At 33.8% G+C, this 23,658-nt stretch overlaps 1 protein-coding gene and 2 long non-coding RNA genes across 17 annotated transcripts in view; 2 read left to right on the top strand and 1 right to left on the bottom strand.

Annotated features, from left to right (window-relative positions):
* Positions 1 to 3,051: 3,051 nt before the first annotated feature.
* Positions 3,052 to 9,445, top strand: LOC143244206 (uncharacterized). 13 transcript variants are annotated; one of them, XR_013024950.1, is made up of 5 exons: positions 3,052 to 3,139; positions 3,882 to 3,983; positions 4,476 to 4,620; positions 6,505 to 6,565; positions 8,253 to 9,445. It is a non-coding gene; the product is annotated as an uncharacterized LOC143244206 (long non-coding RNA). The 13 variants fall into 13 exon arrangements; XR_013024949.1 differs by lacking the exon at positions 3,882 to 3,983; XR_013024952.1 differs by lacking the exon at positions 3,882 to 3,983 and having other exon boundaries at positions 8,161 to 9,445.
* Positions 7,097 to 23,658, bottom strand: part of LOC143244207 (uncharacterized) — a 42,728-nt gene continuing 26,166 nt past the window's right edge. Inside the window, exons 2-3 of one of the 2 annotated variants that reach the window (XR_013024963.1) lie at positions 12,447 to 12,667; positions 7,097 to 8,686 (exon numbers count right to left, since the gene is read on the bottom strand). This is a non-coding gene — a long non-coding RNA (uncharacterized LOC143244207). Of the gene's footprint in view, positions 8,687 to 10,212; positions 10,603 to 12,446; positions 12,668 to 23,658 lie in introns of those variants that run through there. The other variant, XR_013024962.1, reaches the window with a different exon arrangement.
* Positions 12,624 to 23,658, top strand: part of LOC143244205 (bicaudal D-related protein homolog) — a 56,496-nt gene continuing 45,461 nt past the window's right edge. The window contains exon 1 of one of the 2 annotated variants that reach the window (XM_076488448.1): positions 12,624 to 13,313. In XM_076488448.1, coding sequence (XP_076344563.1) covers positions 13,053 to 13,313 — 261 coding nt within the window. In that variant the 5' untranslated portion in view covers positions 12,624 to 13,052. The remainder of the gene's footprint in view (positions 13,314 to 23,658) is intronic. The other variant, XM_076488449.1, reaches the window with a different exon arrangement.

Here is a 23,658-nt window from a genome sequence, read left to right as displayed (position 1 = left end):
TGTCCACCAGTATAGAGCCAGTTTTTATAGATATGTAATCTATAAATCTGTCTAGAATATTGTTTGTCCACCAGTATAGAGCCAGTGATTTTATAGATATGTAATCTATAAATCTGTCTAGAATATTGTGTATCCACCAGTATAGAGCCAGTGATTTTATAGATGTGTAATCTATAAATCTGTCTAGAATATTGTTTGTCCACCAGTATAGAGCCAGTGATTTTATAGATATGTAATCTATAAATCTGTCTAGAATATTGTTTGTCCACCAGTATAGAGCCAGTGATTTTATAGATATGTAATCTATAAATTTGTCTAGAATATTGTTTGTCCACCAGTATAGAGCCAGTGATTTTATAGATATGTAATCTATAAATTTGTCTAGAATATTGTTTGTCCACCAGTATAGAGCCAGTGATTTTATAGATATGTAATCTATAAATTTGTCTAGAATATTGTTTGTCCACCAGTATAGAGCCAGTGATTTTATAGATATGTAATCTATAAATTTGTCTAGAATATTGTTTGTCCACCAGTATAGAGCCAGTGTTTTTATTATTATAGATAAAATGTAATATTGTTTGTCCACCAGTAAGATATGTCTCTAATATTGTTATTGTTTGTCCACCAGTATAGAGCCAGTGTTTTTATAGATATGTAATCTATACATTTGTCTGGAATATTGTTTGTCCACCAGTTTTTATAGATATGTAATCTACAAATCTGTCTAGAATATTGTGTATCCACCAGTATAGAACCAGTATTTTTATAGATATGTAATCTATAAATTCGTCTAGAATATTGTTTGTCCACCAGTTTCGAGCCAGTGATTTTATAGATATGTAATCTATAAATCTGTCTAGAATATTGTTTGTCCACCAGTATAGAGCCAGTGATTTTATAGATATGTAATCTATAAATTTGTCTAGAATATTGTTTGTCCACCAGTATAGAGCCAGTGATTTTATAGATATGTAATCTATAAATCTGTCTAGAATATTGTTTGTCCACCAGTATAGAGCCAGTGATTTTATAGATATGTAATCTATAAATCTGTCTAGAATATTGTTTGTCCACCAGTATAGAGCCAGTGATTTTATAGATATGTAATCTATAAATTTGTCTAGAATATTGTTTGTCCACCAGTATAGAGCCAGTGATTTTATAGATATGTAATCTATAAATCTGTCTGGAATATTGTTTGTCCACCAGTATAGAGCCAGTGATTTTATAGATATGTAATCTATAAATTTGTCTGGAATATTGTTTGTCCACCAGTATAGAGCCAGTGTTTTTATAGATATGTAATCTATAAATTTGTCTAGAATATTGTTTGTCCACAAGTATAGAACCAGTATTTTTATAGATATGTAATCTATAAATTTGTCTAGAATATTGTTTGTCCACCAGTATAGAGCCAGTGATTTTATAGATATGTAATCTATAAATTTGTCTGGAATATTGTTTGTCCACCAGTATAGAGCCAGTGATTTTATAGATGTGTAATCTATAAATCTGTCTAGAATATTGTTTGTCCACCAGTATAGAGCCAGTGATTTTATAGATATGTAATCTATAAATCTGTCTAGAATATTGTTTGTCCACCAGTATAGAGCCAGTGTTTTTATAGATATGTAATCTATAAATTTGTCTAGAATATTGTTTGTTCACCAGTATAGAGCCAGTGATTTTATAGATATGTAATCTATAAATCTGTCTAGAATATTGTGTTTCCACCAGTATAGAGCCAGTGATTTTATAGATGTGTAATCTATAAATTTGTCTAGAATATTGTTTGTCCACCAGTATAGAGCCAGTGATTTTATAGATATGTAATCTACAAATCTGTCTAGAATATTGTGTATCCACCAGTATAGAACCAGTATTTTTATAGATATGTAATCTATAAATTCGTCTAGAATATTGTTTGTCCACCAGTTTCGAGCCAGTGATTTTATAGATATGTAATCTATAAATTTGTCTGGAATATTGTTTGTCCACCAGTATAGAGCCAGTGATTTTATAGATATGTAATCTATAAATCTGTCTGGAATATTGTTTGTCCACCAGTATAGAGCCAGTGATTTTATAGATGTGTAATGTATAAATCTGTCTGGAATATTGTTTGTCCACCAGTATAGAGCCAGTGTTTTTATAGATATGTAATCTATAAATTTGTCTAGAATATTATTTGTTCACAAGTATAGAGCCAGTTTTTATAGATATGTGATCTATAAATCTGTCTAGAATATTGTGTGTCCACCAGTATAGAGCCAGTTTTTATAGATATGTAATCTACAAATCTGTCTAGAATATTGTTTGTCCACCAGTATAGAGCCAATTTTTGTAGATATGTAATCTATAAATGTCTAGAATATTGTTTGTCCACCAGTATAGAGCCAGTGATTTTATAGATGTGTAATCTATAAATCTGTCTAGAATATTGTTTGTCCACCAGTATAGAGCCAGTGTTTTTATAGATATGTAATCTATAAATTTGTCTATAATATTGTTTGTCCACCAGTTTCGAGCCAGTGATTTTAATGTTCTTGTTTGTTTTTAATTATTTCTTATATTCAAATGTTCTTGCACCATTATTTGCTATTACAAAGTAACATCAGGTTGACTTTTGGTATTAACTTTTTATAAAGCACCTTGCAATAGTTGTATGTTACTGTTATATTAGCTTTTACTTAATTCTTATGAAGCAATTTAAGAAGAGTTGTGTATTTACTGTTATCACTTGTTTTGTTGATACTTTTATCCAAGTGTATAGTACACATATCACTAAAACTATTTTAATATTTTCGTACATAGTTTGATGTTTACCTTTTTTTTTTAATATGTGATTATAACATTAGAAGGCCATGGGTCACGATGGGGCCAAGCCCTCAAGAATGGGATTTTCTAGGATGAGTGAATGACAGTACCCTCTGAGGAATGAGGTGAGGAAGAGGCTGGCATTAGCTAAATTTCTAGTGTTTTAATGACAACATTAGTCAACAGATGGTAGCAGCAGACCAAATTTAAATCATTTAGATGTAAGTGGGAGTGACAGAAGGACCTAAAGAAACTCCTTTATCTTAAAAACAAAAGGTAGACAATACTTACTGAAACAGTTGGTGAATGAAAATTAACGGTAATTCGTTTTCTTGAGTTTTTAACATAGCTTTAAAACAAATATAATAACATAGGCCATACTATGTGTGCTGTGCTACTTTTTGGAAAATATACAGTGAATGTTTTCATTTTATTTTATTGAAATGTATGGTCACATTGGGGTCATCCCATGTCAACTCACCTAGGGTTTCTTTAGGATTTTGCTGGTGAATCAATCACAATGAAATTTTTTTGATTGATTTTTTTCAAAGAATATTATGGTATGAACTGGATGGTACTGTATAGTTTGAGCTTTGTTTATGTGGTAATAGGAACTGTAAGGAAAGATTGTTTGTTTACTGAATAAAGCAAAATTCAAACATTAATTAAATTTGACAAGTGTGTCTTTGTTAAAGTAGTTTGAAATTGGCTAAAAAATGTCAGTAATAAAAAAGAATGGTTCTATCATCAGATTATTAATATGTTGTTTTAGTTACTTTTGTTATCCATTTTTATCAGTTCTCCAGTGGCTTGACGGTAGTTTGTGGGTTTTGATATCTATGGTGGGATTAACACATATAGCTCATTGTGTAATTTTGTGCTTAACTATAAACAAATGAGCATTGGTTATTTGAAACTCCTCCATATTAATTACCATGTTTTTTCAAGCATTGTATCCTAATGATAAGCTGTTTTTCATTCTAAATAATTTGCATTTGTTTGTAATTCAATTTTATCACTTCTGTTAGATTTTAATTGGAATATTTCTTATTAATTGATAGCTTTATCAAGAACCAGCACATGAAGCAAGAACAAAGCAGAAGTACTTTAAAATTTACCCTAAAAGTGGTAATATTAAAACAGATGGAAATTTCCCCATTTATGTAAGCTAAGCCTAAATGAATCTAATTTTGTTTAGTAGTATAGTACGAAATGCACTTTTTTATGCCTGATGTGAGAAATTAATCACATAACAACATTTTGTTTTCTTTTGAGAAATTCGTATTTTCATTAAGCTTTGTAAGATATTTCAAATAAAACTCGTGGGTATCAGGTTGTCATGAGAACTGAGATCAAACCCCGAAATGTTTTGTTGTGCACACAATTGGAGTCCAGTGTTAGAACATGGTTCAGGTGTCTTATATTTCAGTACAATTCTGTATTATTATCAGAAGAATATTAAACAGTGTTTTCAGTCTGGTGTAGCATGTTATATTTATTATATAATGTTTAAACTAGCTATGAAAATGGAGACATTCATTTTGTTTATATCTTACTTTCAAATATTGTGTTACTTTATATGAAGTTTGCATTCTGTAAAGAAACATTTATCTGATATTGTAATACTGATAATTTGATGGTTATCTCTTCTACAGTTGGAGGATTAACATCTGTGGGGCTGACAGGATTTTGATGTTGTTTTGTTTGTACAACATCAAAAGCTCAACACCAGAAACAACTAAGCTTGGCTATGGCTGTTTGTGTACTGTATGCGTTCTTTAATAGGCCCGGCATGGCCAGGTAAGTTAAGGTGTTCAACTCGTAATCTGAGGGTCACAGATTTGAATCCTGGTCGCACCAAACATGCTCTCCCTTTCAGCCGTGGGGACGTTATAATATGATGGTCAATCCCACTATTCGTTGGTAAAAGAGTAGCCCAAGAGTTGGCGGTGGGTGGTGATGACTAGCTGCCTTCCATCTAGTCATACACTGCTAAATTAGGGATGGCTAGTGCAGATAGCCCTCGAGTAGCTTTGCACAAAATTAAAAAAACAAACAAACGTTCTTTGGTTGATGGAGAACTGTTTATAATACTAGGATTTCTTTTTAATTCTGTTGTATAGCTTGGGTAAACTTTTTTGCTTAGAAGAGATGTATGTGAACAGTGGTGTTATGGAAGTTTGTGTCTTTCATGGTTTTTTTAAGGTTTAAAATAAAGGTTTCTTGGGGATTTCAGATACATAGTTATGATTTCTACTTATATACTAAACAGTTAAACCCATGTAAATCCATTTAAAAAAAAATTTTCTGTATTAGTTAGTAAGTGTTTATAAAGTTTTACAGAATGAAATTGTTATTAATTTTCAAATAGATAAGTTTGTTAAGAAAGGTTCGTATGTAAGTAGAAAGTACGACAGTTTACTTTGGAACAATATACTTAAGAATCTTGTAAAGTTAACCCTAAAACTGCAATGTTTGGGTAATGATTATGAAACTTGAAGTTTGGCTGCATTTTAGTGGACTAGTATTTTTTAAAATACAGTCACATTTCAGTTATATATACTTATACATTATTGCTATATAGAAATAAACACTTAAACATATTTTTCTTGAAATGTGGAACAGTAAATAAAGAAGTAAAGCAAACAGCTATCTCTTCTAGTTACAAACTTTATACTGACTGCTGCTTGCCATAGGTTAGCTTAGCCTTATCAAATTTTCCACATATGGAAAAGGTGAAATGAAGTGATTTTTTAGGTTTTATATGTATGTTTGAAATAATCAAATATCATAAATGACTATATCAGTACCACAGAATTCCACTGTAATTTATCAAACTTAGTAACTAAGTTGTATGTGGGACTAAAAAATTAAATTTCGAGTTTACTAAAGTGTGTCTTTAAATCCAGAGTGAAAAGAAAGTATTTTCCATGCAAGTAATTTGCAAAGGCTCAGAGAACCAAGTTGGAAACATTCTGAACTTTAGATTGATTATTTACACATTACAGACAGAAGTAAGTTTGCAAAACCAAGTGCCTTGCAAAATAGAAAGTGATGTGCAAGGCCATTGTGTTTGATTCAGTACATAAGCCAAATCTGAGCAAAATAAAAAGATGAGGTTCTTATTTTGTATTCTAGTTTGTCAATATTATTAATTTGAGTTCATAATTCATACAAAACTATAGACTTATTATTTTGACATCACAATCTTCTAATTTGAACCAGTGCTGCATTCAACATACCATGTTAAACAAAATTGTGTTCTTTTAATTTAAGAAATTAACTATTGTATAATACTAAAATTTGAATATACTCCACAGTTTGATTCCAGACTTATTGACATAAATTCATAAAATAGTAATTCAATAAAATTTTGAATGCAAGTCAGGTGATGACATGGCCTTTGACTTGTGACCCGTGGAGATAGGGTTAACAGCTATTACTGCTTTTGGTTTTTAATTATAAATTATAATCAAAGTAGTACTTGTAAATATTTAAAATTAGTAGAGAACGTTTATTGAATTTGTTATTAATGATTCAATAAAAATAATTGTTTTAATAGTTAAACCCTGCATATTTTGAAGCTTAAATATATGACAAACATTATTATCAACATAAATTAGAGAACCAGTCACATGATGTATATTCTGGGATGCTGTTAAAAGCTTGCATTCCTTATTTTAGGTTCTATCAGCTGCACTCGAGTGGTTTTTCTGAAGTCCTTTCTTTTACTTTGCCAAGAAAGGTTTGTTTTTATGACAGTCTTCAATATTTAAATTAAAATAACTTTGGAAAAAAAAAAAAGTAGAATTATGTTGTATGGAATGTGAAATAATTTATCCAGGACTAATAATAAGCTATACTAAACAAACTTAAGTATATGATTTTTTAAAAGATTAAAAGTATTTTTGTGTGAAAGATCCAAATGTTTTGTTACACAATTTGCTTCAACCTTTTGCCCAAAAATACTTTTGACCTTTTTAAAGGTCATATACTCAAGTTTGTTTAGTATAGCTTATCATTACTCCTAGACAAATTCTCCTGGCTGTTTTTTAATCAGTACTTTACAAATGAAATATTTTATCATACATGATTGATTTAAGTATGCTAGATGACAAAGATGTTATTTTCAAGAAACTTAAAAGATAAACACTGAACATTTCCATCTTGTATCTGTTTGGTTTGTACTTTATGTTCTGTGCAAAAAAAAAAACTTTAAACAGACAAATTTTTATATATTATATAAATGTTTAACTAAATAAATTGTTTGGCATCATAATTTTTAAAAATTTAAAGTTTATTTCTCTGTCAGCATCATGAAATGTCACTTTTTTTTTTAATGAACTGCAAACTCTACTGACAGTAAACGATTAGAGTAGGGTGGATATAGTCTTAAACATAACTTCCACATTACTATGATTACTTTAGCACCAATCCAGTTTTAAACTTTCTACCTTGACATTTAGAAATGTGGCTCATCCTTGCAGTTATTTTCAGACTGTTTTAAGCCTAATTTACAAAAAGTGGAGGGGATTTAGCCACATTAGCATACTGGGCTGCACTTCTTAAGGTTTGAGAAATGGTGCTGCTGAACAGTTTGCACTTTCACTGATGAGTATAAAATGTTGATTCCGTGTTCAATTATAGGGGTGGTTATACATCTTGTGGCTCATTTAATCTGTGTGTGCATGAAATGAACTTTCAATTTAACCCTTCCACTGCCTTACATTTAAAGCTGTTACTGAATTTATTTTTCACTACAGGACTGTTTAAAAGTTTTTAAAAATGCACACATGTGTATAAACATACTTTTCAAAAATACTTTAGTGCTGGTGATTATGTCTTAATTATGTATCATCTCAGTACTGTTCATCTATCATCAAAATTTGGGCCTCTAGTTGGCTGAGCAGTAGACACAAGGGTGAATAATGTTAAAAACTGGGTTTTGATGCCTATGGTTGTTAGAGCATAAATAGTCCATTGTGTAGCTTTGTGCTTACCAACACCTCATTAAAATAGGTGTGTTTTTATTACATACTAAAACAGATGGGACTCTACATGACAAAAAGTGAAGCTGACAGCATGAACATATTATGATTCAAGTATATCACTTATTGTTGCTCTTGAAGACACTATATACTGTGCACGTTTACGAGCATAATAACTTATTTTTATTTAGCAGCTGGATTGATAAAGTAGATGGCTGCAGTATTTATTTTCTGTAAGAAAATAAATTATTATTTATTTTCTGTAAGAAACAAAAAAAGGAGGAACTTGGTGAAAGTTGACATCAGAGTCTTTTAGGTTTTTCATATTTTGTGCAGGAACTTTGGTTTTTAGGGTACCTGCTGTGACACCACAGGTAACTTCCACACAGTCTGACCAGTTCCGAAATGACTTATATCTACTAACAGCTGCTTACCTCCACACAGTCTGACCAGTTCCAAGATTACCCATATCCATGAACAGCTGTTTACATCCACGCAGTCTGACCAGTTCAATAATGACCTATATCTACTGACAGCTGTTTACACCACACAGTCTGGCCCATATTCACTAACAGCTGTTAACCTCCACACAGTCTAACCAGTTCCAAGATGACCTGTATCTACTAACAGCTGTTTACACACACAGATTGACCTGTATCCATGAACAGCTGTTTACCTCCACACAGTCTGACTAGTTCTCAGATGACGTATATCTACTAACAGCTGTTTACACCACACAGTCTGACCTGTATCCACAAACAGCTGTTGACCTCCATACAGTCTGACCAGTTCCATGATGACCTATATCCATTAATGCAGCTGATGTGGCAGCCATTTTTGCCGAGGAAGGGACAGAAGGAAAGGATGTTGTCCCAGTTCTGGTATAATAATTGGTTTTGTTAATATATACACACACTTCTTTTTGGTTAACATAATAGACCTTTTTATAGACACCATAAAGGAAGCATTTCTTTTTTATATAGAATACTCTTTGTTTCTTATTTGTACACATTAATTAGAAATATTATTATACAATCAGTTACTTTAGAAATATTAACTGTAAAAAATGTATAAATAAAATTAATAATAAACACTTTACATTCTGATGTAAAATTCTGTTGTACAATTATCAAACTGTTGTTGTTTTTTTTAACCAATGTTAAGTACAAATTTGTCCCTTTGATGACATGTTGTTGAAATATATTATAAAGAAGAAACTGTCTACTCAAGATCCCATCTTATGCATTTCTAAATTTCACTAAAAGAAGGATATGCACCTAGCCAGAAACAAGAGTCGAAAATTTCAAAGAAATCAAACATTCTAAACAAAGCGGCATCTAAATATAATGAACCAAAACTAGCCTTCCCCAAACGTATAAGTGGTGCATTCTAAAGGTTTCTGTCATATTTATAATCCTATTGTTGACACACTGTATATTTGTTGTTTGCTTTGAAATTTCTGTAAACTTCTAGTGATATGCATGATAAGTGGAATGGTTTGGATTTAACCTGTGAGAAAGTGAAGAATTACACTAAGTGGTTTAACTGAAATTATTCAAAGTTGACATACCTTTCATAATAACCTTTCAATGTATTGATTATGTTGTATAAATTAATAAAAATTGTTTTTCTTCCCATTTCTGCTTTTTAAAAACATATACCAAAAATGTGTGTGTGTTCTACAATGCCATGTTTTATAATTTTGTGTAAACTGACTGTCAAGTTTTGGAAAAGTTTCAATTTCCTTTGTAATATCTATGTAAACAAAAACTTTATACCATTAGAAATCTGTATTTAGCCATGGATGTTTAGGTACCAAAGTATAATTGCAGGTGTTTTGTCTTTTCATTTTTTCACATCTACAGTACACATTTTACCTTATGTGAATAACTGATATTTATTATATAAATTTCTCAACAAGTGGGTATCTCGACATCACTGATTTTTATTAGCACAGAGAGCCCTAATTAGGGATGTTATTGTCCCAGTTTTGTCAGGAATAAAACAAAAAAAGGTGAACACAAAAATTACCACGTAATTTTTACAACATAAATTTTACCAATTTAAAATTGTGCAATGGGATAACTTGTTTTGTTTGTTTGTTTTGGAATTTCGCACAAAGCTACTCAAGGGCTATCTGTGCTATCCGCTCCTAATTTAGTAGTGTAAGACTAGAGGGAAGGCAGCTAGTCAGCACCACCCACCGCCAACTCTTGGGCTACTCTTTTACCAACGAAAAGTGGATTGACCGTCACATTATAACGACCCCACGGCTGGGAGGGCGAGCATGTTTTGGCGCGACTCGGGCGCGAACCCACGACCCTCAGATTACGAAGTGCACGCCTTAACGCGCTAGGCCATTCCAGGCCCAGCAATGGGATAACAGGATAAAACTGAGCATAAATTTTAGGTTTTTCGTCACTTGTTTATTTGTATATGAAATGTTTACATTTTCCTGTATTTTCAAGGAAGTTCTGTATGCAAGTCACGTATATGTGCCAGAAAAGCAAGTTTGTTTGAAACGATTTTAGATCTTTTAAAACGAAACTGTAAGAAATGTAAATATTAAATTAACCTAAATATTTCTTGTTATTTTATACATTACCAGTGATTTTTAAGATAATATTTTAGTAACTTGTGACTGTGAACTTCATGAAAGGTCTTAAAAAACTGATTAGTGACTTAAACTTGTCAATAATGGATTATATTCATGAAAAACTGCATTTCTTTATAGTAATATTCACTGTCTTCCAATATCTTTACCTCTTCGTTGATAGAGGCAACACTCGCAGTTCTGAAAAAGTATTAAAAATGTTAGGAAAAAAACTCATCATAAGCCTACTTATTTATCTTTAAATCACCTAACCGCTTGATGCAAAGGTGAAACTTCTGTTAAAATTAATCCTAAGTGAAATTTGTAAAAAAATAATTTTAAATTATGTCACGTTAACTACGTTACATATTACAATAAAACATAAGATTCTAGTCAAGAATAGGCTAAAGTTTGACCTACATATATGTGAATAATCACGCTATTTAACATCAACAAAAAGTAGTTCGAATACAATTTTTATGCAGGTGCACGCAAAAAGTATTTAGGAAACGTTAATGATAACAATAATTAAAAAAATAAACTCAATTTTCTTACAATTACTTAAATTTTCCACACAGCAACCATCTAATTATTTTAATTTATGCCAGATTTAATTAATTTTACTTTTATGTAATAAATAAACACTTGCCAGAAGTGATTATTTATTACTTCTACTTCAAGTTGTAGTGAATCATTAGTACGTTGTTTTTTCCTAATATTATTACAAAACTACACAATGATGGTTATGGCCATGGGTTCGAATCTCCATAACACCAAACATCCTCGCCCTTCCAGCCGTGAGGACGTTATAACGTAACGTTTAATCTCAATATTCGTTTGTAAAAGATTAACCCTAGAGTTGGTGGTGGGTGGTGATGACTAGCTCCCTTCCCTGTAGCCTTACACTGCTAAATTAAAGATGGCTAACGCAGACAGCTTTTGTGTAGCTTTGCGCGAAATTCAACAAATTACGCGATAGGCTATATGCGCTCTGTCCACCGCGAAAAATCGAAACCTGCATTTATCTCTATTAGTTTGTTTGTTTTTGAATTTCGCACAAAGCTACTCGAGAGCTATCTGTGCTAGCCGTCCCTAATTTAGCAGTGTAAGACTAGAGGGAAGGCAGCTAGTCATCACCACTCACCGCCAACTTTTGGGCTACTCTTTTACCAACGAATAGTGGGATTGACCATAACTTTATAACGCCCCCACGGCTGAAATGGCGAGCATGTTTGGCGCGACTGGGATGCGAACCCGCGACCCTCGGATTGCGAGTCGCAAGCCTTAACACGCTTGGCCATGCCGGGCCCCTCTCTATTAGTAGTAAATCACCAGTACATCATGTGGAACAATGTATATTAGTTCTACTGACACCCGATTTAGCAGCAAGATGTGTTGAAAATATTAATTCTAACACTTAAGGTGTTTCCAGATGCACATCTCAAGTGTTTTGTAAGTTAGCAGTAAATTTATGCCAAATATAGATTAATTATATAATCTTCAACAACATTTTAATGACTATATGATTAAATAATGTAATAAAAATAGTCTGAGAATAATAAAATGTTGGTCATTTTCCAAATCTGTAAGAAAACAAGTATAAACTTGAATAGGGTTCACGCCTTTTGATATTTAAGTTCGTAACCTTTCAAAGTGATTGTTTTTTAAGCAGGAAGTATTTCAAAAAAGATATTTTTAGTATTTCCAATACTAAAAACGATTAAACAAGATATAATAATAATTGATATCATGATTGATGTTTCCACAATATATATATATTTAAGAAGTCCCGAAGTGTTTGGCGACAGGTTTAACACGAGTGTAAAAGCGAACAATATAAAAATTAAAATACGGTTGGTCAAAACTGGAATTGTAGTTTAAATGAAGTTGCTTAGAGGACTAAATTGTGTATTTTGAAACAAAAAACATGCACATGGTTTTCAAATTATGTAAACTTGTGCAAAATGTTTTATCATATACTAAATAATAATATCTAAAAAAAATACAAGTTAATAAAACAATCAAATAAATAAAACTTAACTCACCGACATCTTTAAGGAAACACCTTTAACATGTAAGAAAAATACGACAATCATCTCGCACAGTTGAACGGTAGAACCTTTGTGATTCATGGTGATAGAACGTCTGGTTACTAGTATCCCTGTCGAACCACCTTAAACAGGTAACATATATTCATGGTTTCACAGGTAAAGCTCCCAGAGCGAGCTTCGAAGTGGTAGAGTTTACACGAGGTTATCACAGGAAGCTGATTAATGACAGAAAACTTTTGTTATTCAAACATATTTACAAGTTATATCCTTCCAACGTCTACGTGATAAGAAAGTTATAGTTGAACTTTTTCTTTTTTTTCTAGCTATTAAAAATCGAAATGCACGTGACTTAGTAACGCATCGAGATAGTGAAAAAACATTGTTTAGCGACACTCAGCTGCTCGACGCAAACCGCTGTTTTAACTTTCGTTTTCGGACAGAGGTGCAAGAGGCAGCCATTTTGTAAATTTTAAGTTTCAATAGCTTAAAAAATCCGTAAAACGACAACAACTATTAAATTCTAGATATTTTTTTTATAATTGTGCCTGTCACCATCAGCTCCACCTAGACTTTTTAAGTTATGTTTGTTTGGGAACTACAATGTGTGCTTCTCGCATGGAAGGAATGCAGGAGACGTCACCAGATTACCAAACGCTCCATGACGACCTGGAGGATTATATAAGAGAAATGGAAAATAGAACACAAAATAGTAGTGATTGCGATGACGTAATTGCACAACTTGCTCAGAAAGAACAAGATTTAATTTTGGCTGCTCAGTTAGGGAAGGCCCTTCTTGAGAAAAATGAAGAACTCAGTTTGATTAATGAGAAACTAACAGAAAATTATTCAAACAAACTTGAGGTAAAACACTGATATGGATAAGTTATTGTTTTAAAAAGTGCTTAGTTTAGCTGTGTAACTTAATAAAGTAATCACGTCTTATTTTTAAAGTATCCATCAATATAAGATCATACTTTTAACACTAGTATTCTTATGCATTTCAGATCCTTAACATGGAACTATAAATTTTCGAATTATTTATATAACGTTTAAAGATGTATATTTTAACCAAAACGTATTATTCATCTTAATATTTTGATACTAAAACTGATTTTTTTGGATACATAATATTTTTATGAATATTTCAATATGCCTTTTATTTTTCTTATGCAAAGCCACATTGGGCTATATGTTGTGTCTGCCGCAGGGAATCAAACGCCGGATTTTTGTGTTGTAAGTCCGTAAACTTACCGCTGACATCCTGGGTGGGCTATTCTACAAGATGCTCCAACTTGGTAAACAGGGGCACATAACTAAACAAGTTGGTTCACCAGTAGCTGCGATGTGGAGCTTAAGACCTTAAATTGCACATTTGTAACACGAAGTTATTAATGTGTAATTATGGAACGTTGTTAAATTTACCTTTTTGACTCAAAAATGATCAACTTTAAAATACGATGGAGACAAGTCCACTTGTCAAAAACTTGGTCACTTTGATGGAATTTGAAGTCATTTTGATATTACTTCGTTTCTACTTTTATGATAATAGACATCAGTAGTGTACTCGATGTGATCTCTGGACTCTTTGCATTATCTTTACTCGCAGTCCAATAAATCTATTTAATATTTAACTTTCAAAGATTCTTTAGTGCCCATAAAACCACAGCCTACATATTTTAAATAACAAATCATAGAAAAAAACTGTTAGAACATTGAGTTTATTTTCAGCCTAGACCTTGAAATTACTTTGGAAATATAAATGTTATATACCATTTGTTCCATCGAAGAAGTCAGTGAATTTGAAAACGTTACATAGATGTATATTTCAGTTGTTTTTTTAATTTCGTGCAAAGCTACACCAGGGCTATCTGCGCCAGCCGTCCCTAATTTAGCAATGTAAGACTAGAGGGAAAGCAGCTAGTCATCACCACCCACCGCTAACTTTTACCAACGAATAGTGGGACTGTAATAGTTGTAACTTTATAATACCTCCATGGCTGAAAGGGCGAACATGTTTGGTGTGACGGTGATTCGAACCCGCGACCCTCATATTACGACTCTAGTGTCTTAACCCACCTGGTCATACCGGGCTATTTCAGATCTTATCACAGTATTTGGATTTTAGTATTGCGTAAACATAAACTACTAGTTGTGGTTGCAATATTTTTCACTGTTGTGTTGTACAAATTATCATTATAAGAATTGTATTTAAAATTACACATGTTCTTAAAAGCAGGAAAACTCGTTATAAAATCTTTTATAGGTGTAACAAATCATCGATATTTTCACACTTGGCCTTGGGCGAAACTTCCCACGATCTACATCAAGTTCAACCTGAAAGTGCCCCACCTAGCTGTCTACTCAATAACTTCTGGGAATCTTTCTTCCACATCTCAATTTATCTTCTGAGAAACTTGTTTGAAAGCTGTTATATAACGATTGGCTTTTCTAACGTCACGATATATGTGATAGACTTTTCAAAATTAATTGGTATATATGGTACGCAAAGTGGCCACCAGTTACAAAATTAAAATAAAGAAAAGAAGGTACTGTTTTAGAGCGAAACCACATCTGGCTGTCTGCTGTTTCCACGACGAGGAATCGAACCCCGTATATTAACGTTGTAAGTACGTAAGTTTACATAGTCATAAAATGAAACCATGGTGCATATACATATATATTAATGATTATCTGACAACAGTTTGTGTCCGCTTATAACTGGTGAACTGCTGGATCGATTATCACCAAACCTAACCAGTGCTTCTAGAAAGTCCAGGAAAAGTTTATGGGGAAGGGCGTTCTGGTATAACCCGTATGTCACCTCTTGTGGGCTTCTATGTCTTCCTCGTGCGTTGAACGTGTACGTCAGCTAATATTATGTGATTGTTCTTCTTTTTTTTTCATCCAACTTAAGGTCAAAATAAAATTTATTAATTGGAGTTAGTGGACTTTCATAAAATTATTTTAAACGTGTTTGTAAAACAACAAGAAAGACCTGATGAAGGACCCGACATAGAACCCGAAGCATAAAACGTTAATTAACAATACCGTATGGCTATTGTAGGTGGAGGTCTGGGGGCGTGTCCCTCATAAAATGTTTGAAAAGTTAATGCTGTTCGTTGTCTATCTGAATGGGTATTTGGGTATTGATGTTTGTCTACCCAGGAGGGTTTTTGTTTTGTTGTTTTGAATTAAGCACAAAGCTACACAATAGGCTATCTGTGCTCTGCCCACCACGGGTATCGAAACCCGGTTTTTAGCGTTGTAAGTCCGCAGACATACAGCTGAGTCACTGGGGGGCTACCCAGGAGGGTCAGGTGTTCTTAACCTCTTCCTCCTTCCTTCAAATTTTGTTTTTTTTCAACTGTCAAGTGTATTTATATGTGGTACACGAGCGCCAGAGTAACCCGCACTTACTCAGGCCCCTTTAAGGGCAATGTCCACACACAATATATACATACACGTGGTGCAAATAAAACATTTCTCTTATAATTCCATAGATTATTTTCACTTTCATCAATTAGATATTAATTAGAAAACGTATTGTAATTAATCTCTAAACTAATATGGAGTCTAGTTAATAGATGGCTTATTATTATTATTTTTATTTAGAAAATATATATTCACTGGGGAAAGCTGCTTAGGTCTATCATCATCATGTAAACAATACTTGTCAAGTTCGCTCACTAGTTCATTTTTTCTCCAATTTTTATTAAAATAATTTATTGTTTGTTTTTTTTAATTTCGCGCAAAGCTACTCTAGGGCTATCTGCGCTAGCCGTCCCTAATTTAGCAGTGTAAGAGTAGAGGGAAGACAGCTTGTCATCACCACCCACCGCCAACACTTAGGCTACGCTTTTATCAACGAATAGTGGGATTGACCGTAATATATAACGCTCCCATGGCTGAAAGGGCGAGCATGCTTGGTGTAACGGGAACTCGAACCTACGATCCTCTGATTACGAGTGCAGACCTATGTTATTAGTGTAAAATACACAAAATATTAGTACAGGTACTGGAAAACTAATTTTTAAATTTTCTTGTGACTTTTTCAATTCTATACAGTCTTCTGGAGAAGAAAGAAAAACCCATACTGTTTACATGAATCCTGATTTCTTTAGTACACATGTGATTAGAAATCAGTTTAACTGGAAGTAATCTTTAGGGTTAATATAAAACTCGGTTCTCTTTTATTTTTTTACAGCTTTCAGATATTCTTGTTTTTTTATTTTCGATTTCATAATTCCATTTGACTGATGTCCAGCTCATATGATGGTCAAAGCCTTTTATATGGTGAAATCTTGCATTATTGGCAGTCCAGATTTGGATGTACCTTTTAAGTTCTAATATTATTCTGTTTTAATTAATTTCTGTTTCATTAACAAAGGCTTTTTCACGTGATTACGTGGATTTTATCTTCTTGTATAGTTTCGTTTGAAGCTAAGTTATTTTGAATAGTATTGGGCTAAGGTTTCTTACACACAAGACAGAAGGGGCACGTGCTCCTTACATCTTTCAGTCAATTGACGGACACACACAATTATTAACAACTATGTTAAATTGGCTTAGCTTCCCTACCCTTCCTTAGTAATTTGCAATAACGTCATGTCATCATGGCCCTGAGAACTTGAAGAACGCCATTTTCCTCTAGGATTCTTCCCACTCCCCAAGTGTGTAAGTTTACGGTCTCTTAAAGATATGATTCGTGGTGGTAGACCGCAGATAGTTTATTACATAGTTTTGTGCTTGAACAAATAAATCCTCTGCTTTATGATACTTTTTATAGGTTCATATTTTGCATTTTGGTTCAAGCAAAGTTCTTCGTGTTTTTAAAAAGTGATATTCTGGTTTTTAGATTTTGCATTTTCGACAATTAAATTGGATATTACCGATTCTTCAAAATTGAAATGATGCTTTGATTTTCTTAATTTAATGTCGAAGAAGAGCATATTCTGTAGGTCTTCCTGAGGGAAATTCAAATAATAATTAAAGTGGTACTAAATATGGTATTTTTTTAAATGGCGTTTATTTTTAAGCACAATTAATACGAATTAGGTGGAGCCTATTTTACCCAATCTTAGGGGATCGTTTTATACATTTTTTTTTCAGTATCTGGAAAACATTGATGTCCAATCTTTATATTAAGTATAAATTACATTTATAACAAAGCATGGCTCATTTAAAAACCTTTTGCTTGTTTGTGAGGTACACTCTAACTGATGAATACTATATTCAAATTTCAGGTAACCGGCCGTGTTACCCCACCACCTCTTATTGAAAATACAACTTAACTTTCGAAAGCGCTCGAGTTACATTTTTACTGATTTTTGATTTACCTACTTTTAAGTCATGTACTTGCTATCTTAGAATCCTTCTTTATTTGTAGTTACGCGCAAATCTACACAATGCACTTATTGTTTTAGGATCATCACTAAGTATTACATAGTAATACATCTAGTTAAAAAAACTCACATTGAGTTCCTTGTTTTTGTTTGCATAAAGTTTCTAAATTTTGTTTTGGCCCCCCTAGTTCAGCCCTAAGTTTGAGGGCTTATGACGCTGAAACTCAGGATTGGAATCATGCGATGAGCACACTGTAGATAAATTATTGTGTGGCTATATTGCTTAGTAAAAAACAATCACATTTATTCCCGTAATTCGATGTAAATATAAAAATCTAGATTAAGTGCGTTAGGTTTGTTTCAGAATTTCCACGCGAAGCCACTACACAAGGGTTTATTTGTGCACACGTTCCTAAATTAGTTTGTTATGAATTTAGCTATCTGCACTAGCAGTCAAATAAAGTCATTACCACCCACCGTCAACTCTGGAGCTACTCTTTTACCAAAGAATAATGTGGTTGACCGTCAGTCACATTATTACGTTCCTACAGGTATGTTTGGTGTGACGAGGATTCTAACCAGCCAGCTGCAGATTGCAAGTCGAGCGCCCAAGCCACCTGGTTCTGCCAGGCCTTCTAAATGACGGCTGATAGACTAGACGAAGGTGACTAGTCAACAGAATCTGCCGTCAACTTTTGGGCTACTTGTCTGATCACATAATCGAATTTCACTGACACTTTTATAGCCAGTTTACGACTACAGAATGGGGAGTAAACCCTGAAACTTGCAGTTCCAGTACACCAACCAGTAAATAACATTTGATCCGGTAATATACTAGATTCATATATGTATCCATGATATCTAAAAGCTCAAGAGGACTTAGCTCTATGATAAATGTTAGGGTTAACTATTTGTATTTATTGCAAAAGTACTGAGGCTATCTACCACCGCCTCTAATTCTGAACTATAGATCTCTCTAGAAGGAAGGCAGCCAATAAGCAACACCCTGCTACCCCCACCCATGCTAAGGGATTGACTGTCACTTTTACAACGCATTCACAGCTTAAAGTGCAGGGAATATTCTGTGATATCGCACAGATTCCAAAGCAGGGCCATTGCTGTTACCATAGTAATAGTTTTTACAGTGGCCAGGTCTCAGCATTAACCCTTTTTTGGACTTCACACACACACACACACACAAACGTTTCAGTTTGAATTTTACTTGCTATTAAGTAAACCATTTGCAAATGGAAAAATTATTATACACTTTATGTTCTCTTCAAACGAGCTATTCGTTTCTATGTATCATTATTTTGTGATATTATGCAACGTCTTGAAACTAAATAGTACGTATTGTAATATTGAAGTTTGCAAGGATATTTTAAGCCACATTCCAGGAATCTTGTCGACTACACCTATTTGGGGGGGTCAATAAATGAACTGTTCTGTGGTGGAATGTCGTGTGTAAGTAAAACCGTGTGGATATAATTATATCTGGTTACAAGAGAACTGAATGTTTGCAGTTTAACATTTACCAACACGGACTATAACTCACAACTTATCAGGTATATAATAATGTGAAGTTCACGTTTACATCCGTCACGTTATTTTTACACGAACTCTCATACAACGTCATTATACCACAACAAAATTGCCCCCTCTCTCCGGTGGCACAGCACTACGTATGCGAACTTACACTGTTAAGAACCTGGTTTCGATACCCGTGATGGGCGTAGCACATATAACCCTTTGTGTTGCTTTGTGCTTACTATCACACAACAACCACCTAATAAAATTGTTCAGAGAATATAAACCCTCTCATTTAGAGTTCGAAGAAGTATATGAAATAGAAAATGAAAAATATATCTTCTTTGAAAAGCTGAAAACAGCTCTAAAAAAGGAAGATATGTAGAGTAGACAAATTTTCTGTTTTTATTTTAAAACAATATGTTTGTATCATAGTCATTAGTCTTAATTCAATCTATTGCTATCAACAGCTGAACAAAAATAATAATTAATTAAATAACGTAATGATACTGGAATCTGAGCATTTAACCTGAAACCTGATTTAGAGTGAAAGAATTTGTGATAATTAATATCCGTAAAATATACTTAGGACATACTGTATTACAGTTGTAGATCTAAGGGCTTAGAAAATAAAAAAAATCAGATTTCAATATCCGCGGTAAGCAGTGCACAGACTGTCCATCATGTACCTTTGCTCTTAACAACAAACAAACTGATAACGGTGGTATAAGGAACTGTTTACCGACAATGGTTAGTTAGTCTATTTGTTTGTTTTTGAATTTCGCGTAAAGCTACATGAGAGCTATCTACACTAGCCGTCCTTAATTTAGCAGTGTAAGCCTAGAGGGAAGGCAGCTGGTCATCACTACCTACCGCCAACTCTTGGGGTACTTTTTTACCAACGAATAGTGGGATTGACCGTCACGGCTGAAAAGGCGAGCATTTTGCTGTGACTCTCAGATTACGAGTCATGTGCCTTAACCACCTGGCCAAATTGGGCCTTTTTTTTTTTTTTGAGTGAACCAAGAGATTTGCCATATACCAGGTGAATAATTTACTACTTACGCTAAAGAGTTGACGCATTTGCAACTGCTATTAAAGTTTATATTTAACAATTAAAACTACCCCATTCTTCCCCTCTCACATTTAAGGTTTGTCTTCGAGCATTTTTTTTTTCAATAAAGATTGGTCTCAATCTTAATGCTGGCACTCAGTACCCGGACCTATTTGATCTCTAGTGCCCCGCTGGTACAGCAGTAAGTCCACAGATTTACAACGCTAAAATCAGGGGTTCGATTCCCCTCGTTAGACACAGCAGATAGCCCGATGTGGCTTTGTTATAAGAAAACACACTATTTGATCTGCTTTTCGTTCAATCTGAATACCTACATATAAATATCTGGCTTCTAATATTGCTTAAAGGAGGCAAAAACTAAATAATTAACAATAATAATAATAAATGAGTCTTTAACAAAGAGGCTCGGCTGAGAGCTTGTGGTCAACAAAAATACATTAAACTACGTTAGGTTGGCCATGCTAAATTGTTCAGTTTTTAGATTTTTTTTAATTGACATTGGTCTCAACTCTATTTGTTTGTTTAGAATTAAGCACAAAGCTACACAATGGACTATCTGTGCTCTGCCCATCACGGATATCGAAACTATATTTCTAACGGTGTGAGTCCGCAGACATCCCTCTATGCCACTGGGGATCCTCAATTATATAACTGCTTATACATTTCGCACACTCATACTTGATCACGCAGAATTTGTTTACTGACACAGATGTAGACTTGGTTCGGCAAAAAAATTATTTTAATAATTTTATTGTTAGTAAAATCCTCACAAGTGTGTTTTAAACGTAATAGTTTAATGAGACGAGTTGCTTCAGCCGAAGTGAGAAGCTTTACGTGGTGATTTTTTTAAACAGATCAAAATTTTCTGAAATTCCGTTGCTGTATTTAGTGCTCGTGACACCTACCTATCATGATTACAATTTACAGAAACCTTGCAAAGACACGTGCAAACAGAGTTCTTACATCGTTCCGCACATCAGAACAGTGGGTGCGCTGAAAGTGTGACGGCCATTTCTCATCATTCGTTCAGACAAGAGTTAACAATGGGTATTGATGGCGAGCTTCCATACCTTTTGTCTATTCAGCTAGAAATTAGGTATCGTCACGTGCAGAAAGCTCCTTGTATGGCTTTGTCTGAAAATTATGATAATCGTTTGGCATTTGATGATTGGTCAGTTTATAATGTAATGTAAATTGAAAATGTGTAATTATGTGTTTAATAATATCTTAATTTTTGGTTTAACAAATGCGTATTTTTTTTCTTTTTATGGTTATTTAACCTTCATGTCCCCCAATGGCATAGCGGTATGTATGAGAACTTACGACGCTAGAAACCGGGTTTTGATACCTGTAATGGGCAGAGCACAGATAGCCCATTGTTTAGCTTTTTGCTTAATTCTAAACAAACAAATTAACCTTCATGACTATAACTTTATCATTTAATTAAAAAAACAATAAAACATACACTTTATTTTTAATAAATGGCCCGGCATGGCCAAGCGTGTTAAGGCGTGCGACTCGTAATCTGAGGGTCGCGGGTTCGCATCCCCGTCGCGCCAAACATGCTCGCCCTTTCAGCCGTGAGGGCGTTATAATGTTACGGTCAATCCCACTATTTGTTGGTAAAAGAGTAGCCTAAGAGTTGGTGGTGAGTGGTGATGACTAGCTGCCTTCTCTCTAGTCTAACACTGCTAAATTAGGGAGGGCTAGCACAGATAGCCTTCGAGTAGCTTTGTGCAAAATTCAAAAACAAACAAAACATTTTAAATAAATACATGTATGAGTGAATGTTCCTATTATATACGGTTAGGTGGTTAAGGCGCTCGACTCTAATCCGAGGGTCGCAGGTTCGAATCCCTGTCACACCAAACATGTTTGACCTTTCAGTCGTGGGGGTGTTATAATATAATGATCAATCCCATTATTCGTTGTTTTAAGAGTAGCCCAAGAGTCGGCGATGGGTGTTGATGACTAGCTGTCTTCCCTTTAGTTTTATACTGCTAAATTAGGGATGGCTAGTGCAGATAGCCTTTGAGTAGCTTTGTGCGAAATTCAAAACAAACCAAACCAAACTATTATATACATAGGTATGTGACTGTACGTGCATTTCAAGTGACAAAACATTTCGAGGCATCTTACAGCGTTTTACAAATAAAATAATTACCATTTATTGTTTATTTTTATATAGAATGGTGAATGTTCCTTACTGCGCAGGTCACATTTCTCTCGCGTGAAGGTGCACAAAACGATAGTTTATTGTTGATAAACGCATCTGTTAGTCAAATCGACAATTTTATTGTTAACATATACTTTACACGAATAAATTCTACGCAGACTTGACGCGTTTTGGTAAGTTTGAGTTAACATTTAATTTAGAATATAGCGTTGTAGTCCTGTATAGTTATAGATGATTCACTAGACATCTGGCCCGGCATGGCCTAGCGCGTAAGGCGTGCGACTCGTAATCCGAGGGTCGCGGGTTCGCGCCCCCGTCGCGCTAAACATGCTCGCCCTCCCAGCCGTGGGGGTGTATAATGTGACGGTCAATCCCACTATTCGTTGGTAAAAGAGTAGCCCAAGAGTTGGCGGTGGGTGGTGATGACTAGCTGCCTTCCCTCTAGTCTTACACTGCTAAATTAGGGACGGCTAGCACAGATAGCCCTCGAGTAGCTTTGTGCGAAATTCCAAAACAAACAAACAAACACTAGACATCTAATAAATACAATGTATATTTAACCTCACATATAAAAGAAATGTATGCAAAATCAGAATGTCTTGTGTGGAAAAACAAACAGTAGGCCTAGCCTATAAAATGAAATTATGTCGTTTGCCATAAAATATACTACTTGAAAAGAGTAAGCCTTAAATTATAATACTTCTGTGAAATGACATTAAAGTCAAATCAGCGTAACTGGTATTATAGTTCATGATCGACAACTAACTGTGCCTATATTGCTATATTCTAAATTAAATGATAATTCAGACTTAACAAAAATCTCCAGTTTGCCTTTAATTAATTTGTGTAATATATATGCTAATGAAACATTATCGGTCCGGCTAGCAGACGATAGACGCGTATATCAATGGAAATTTATTATTTTGCTCACTTTCACGTGAGGGAAGCTGCGCAGCGAACCTGGCGGACAAACAAGCAAGCAAGCAGAGACATTTTGAGTTTTATATATAGATATATCATTATGATCAAATATAATTTTCTTTCAAAAATGTGTAGTGTGAGGTGAAATCGTTTTAGGGGCACATG

The sequence above is a fragment of the Tachypleus tridentatus genome, chromosome 2 (genome assembly GCF_004210375.1).
Source record: "Tachypleus tridentatus isolate NWPU-2018 chromosome 2, ASM421037v1, whole genome shotgun sequence".
In the NCBI taxonomy this organism is placed as follows: domain Eukaryota; kingdom Metazoa; phylum Arthropoda; class Merostomata; order Xiphosura; family Limulidae; genus Tachypleus; species Tachypleus tridentatus.
This window is presented reverse-complemented; position numbering and strand designations above follow the sequence as displayed.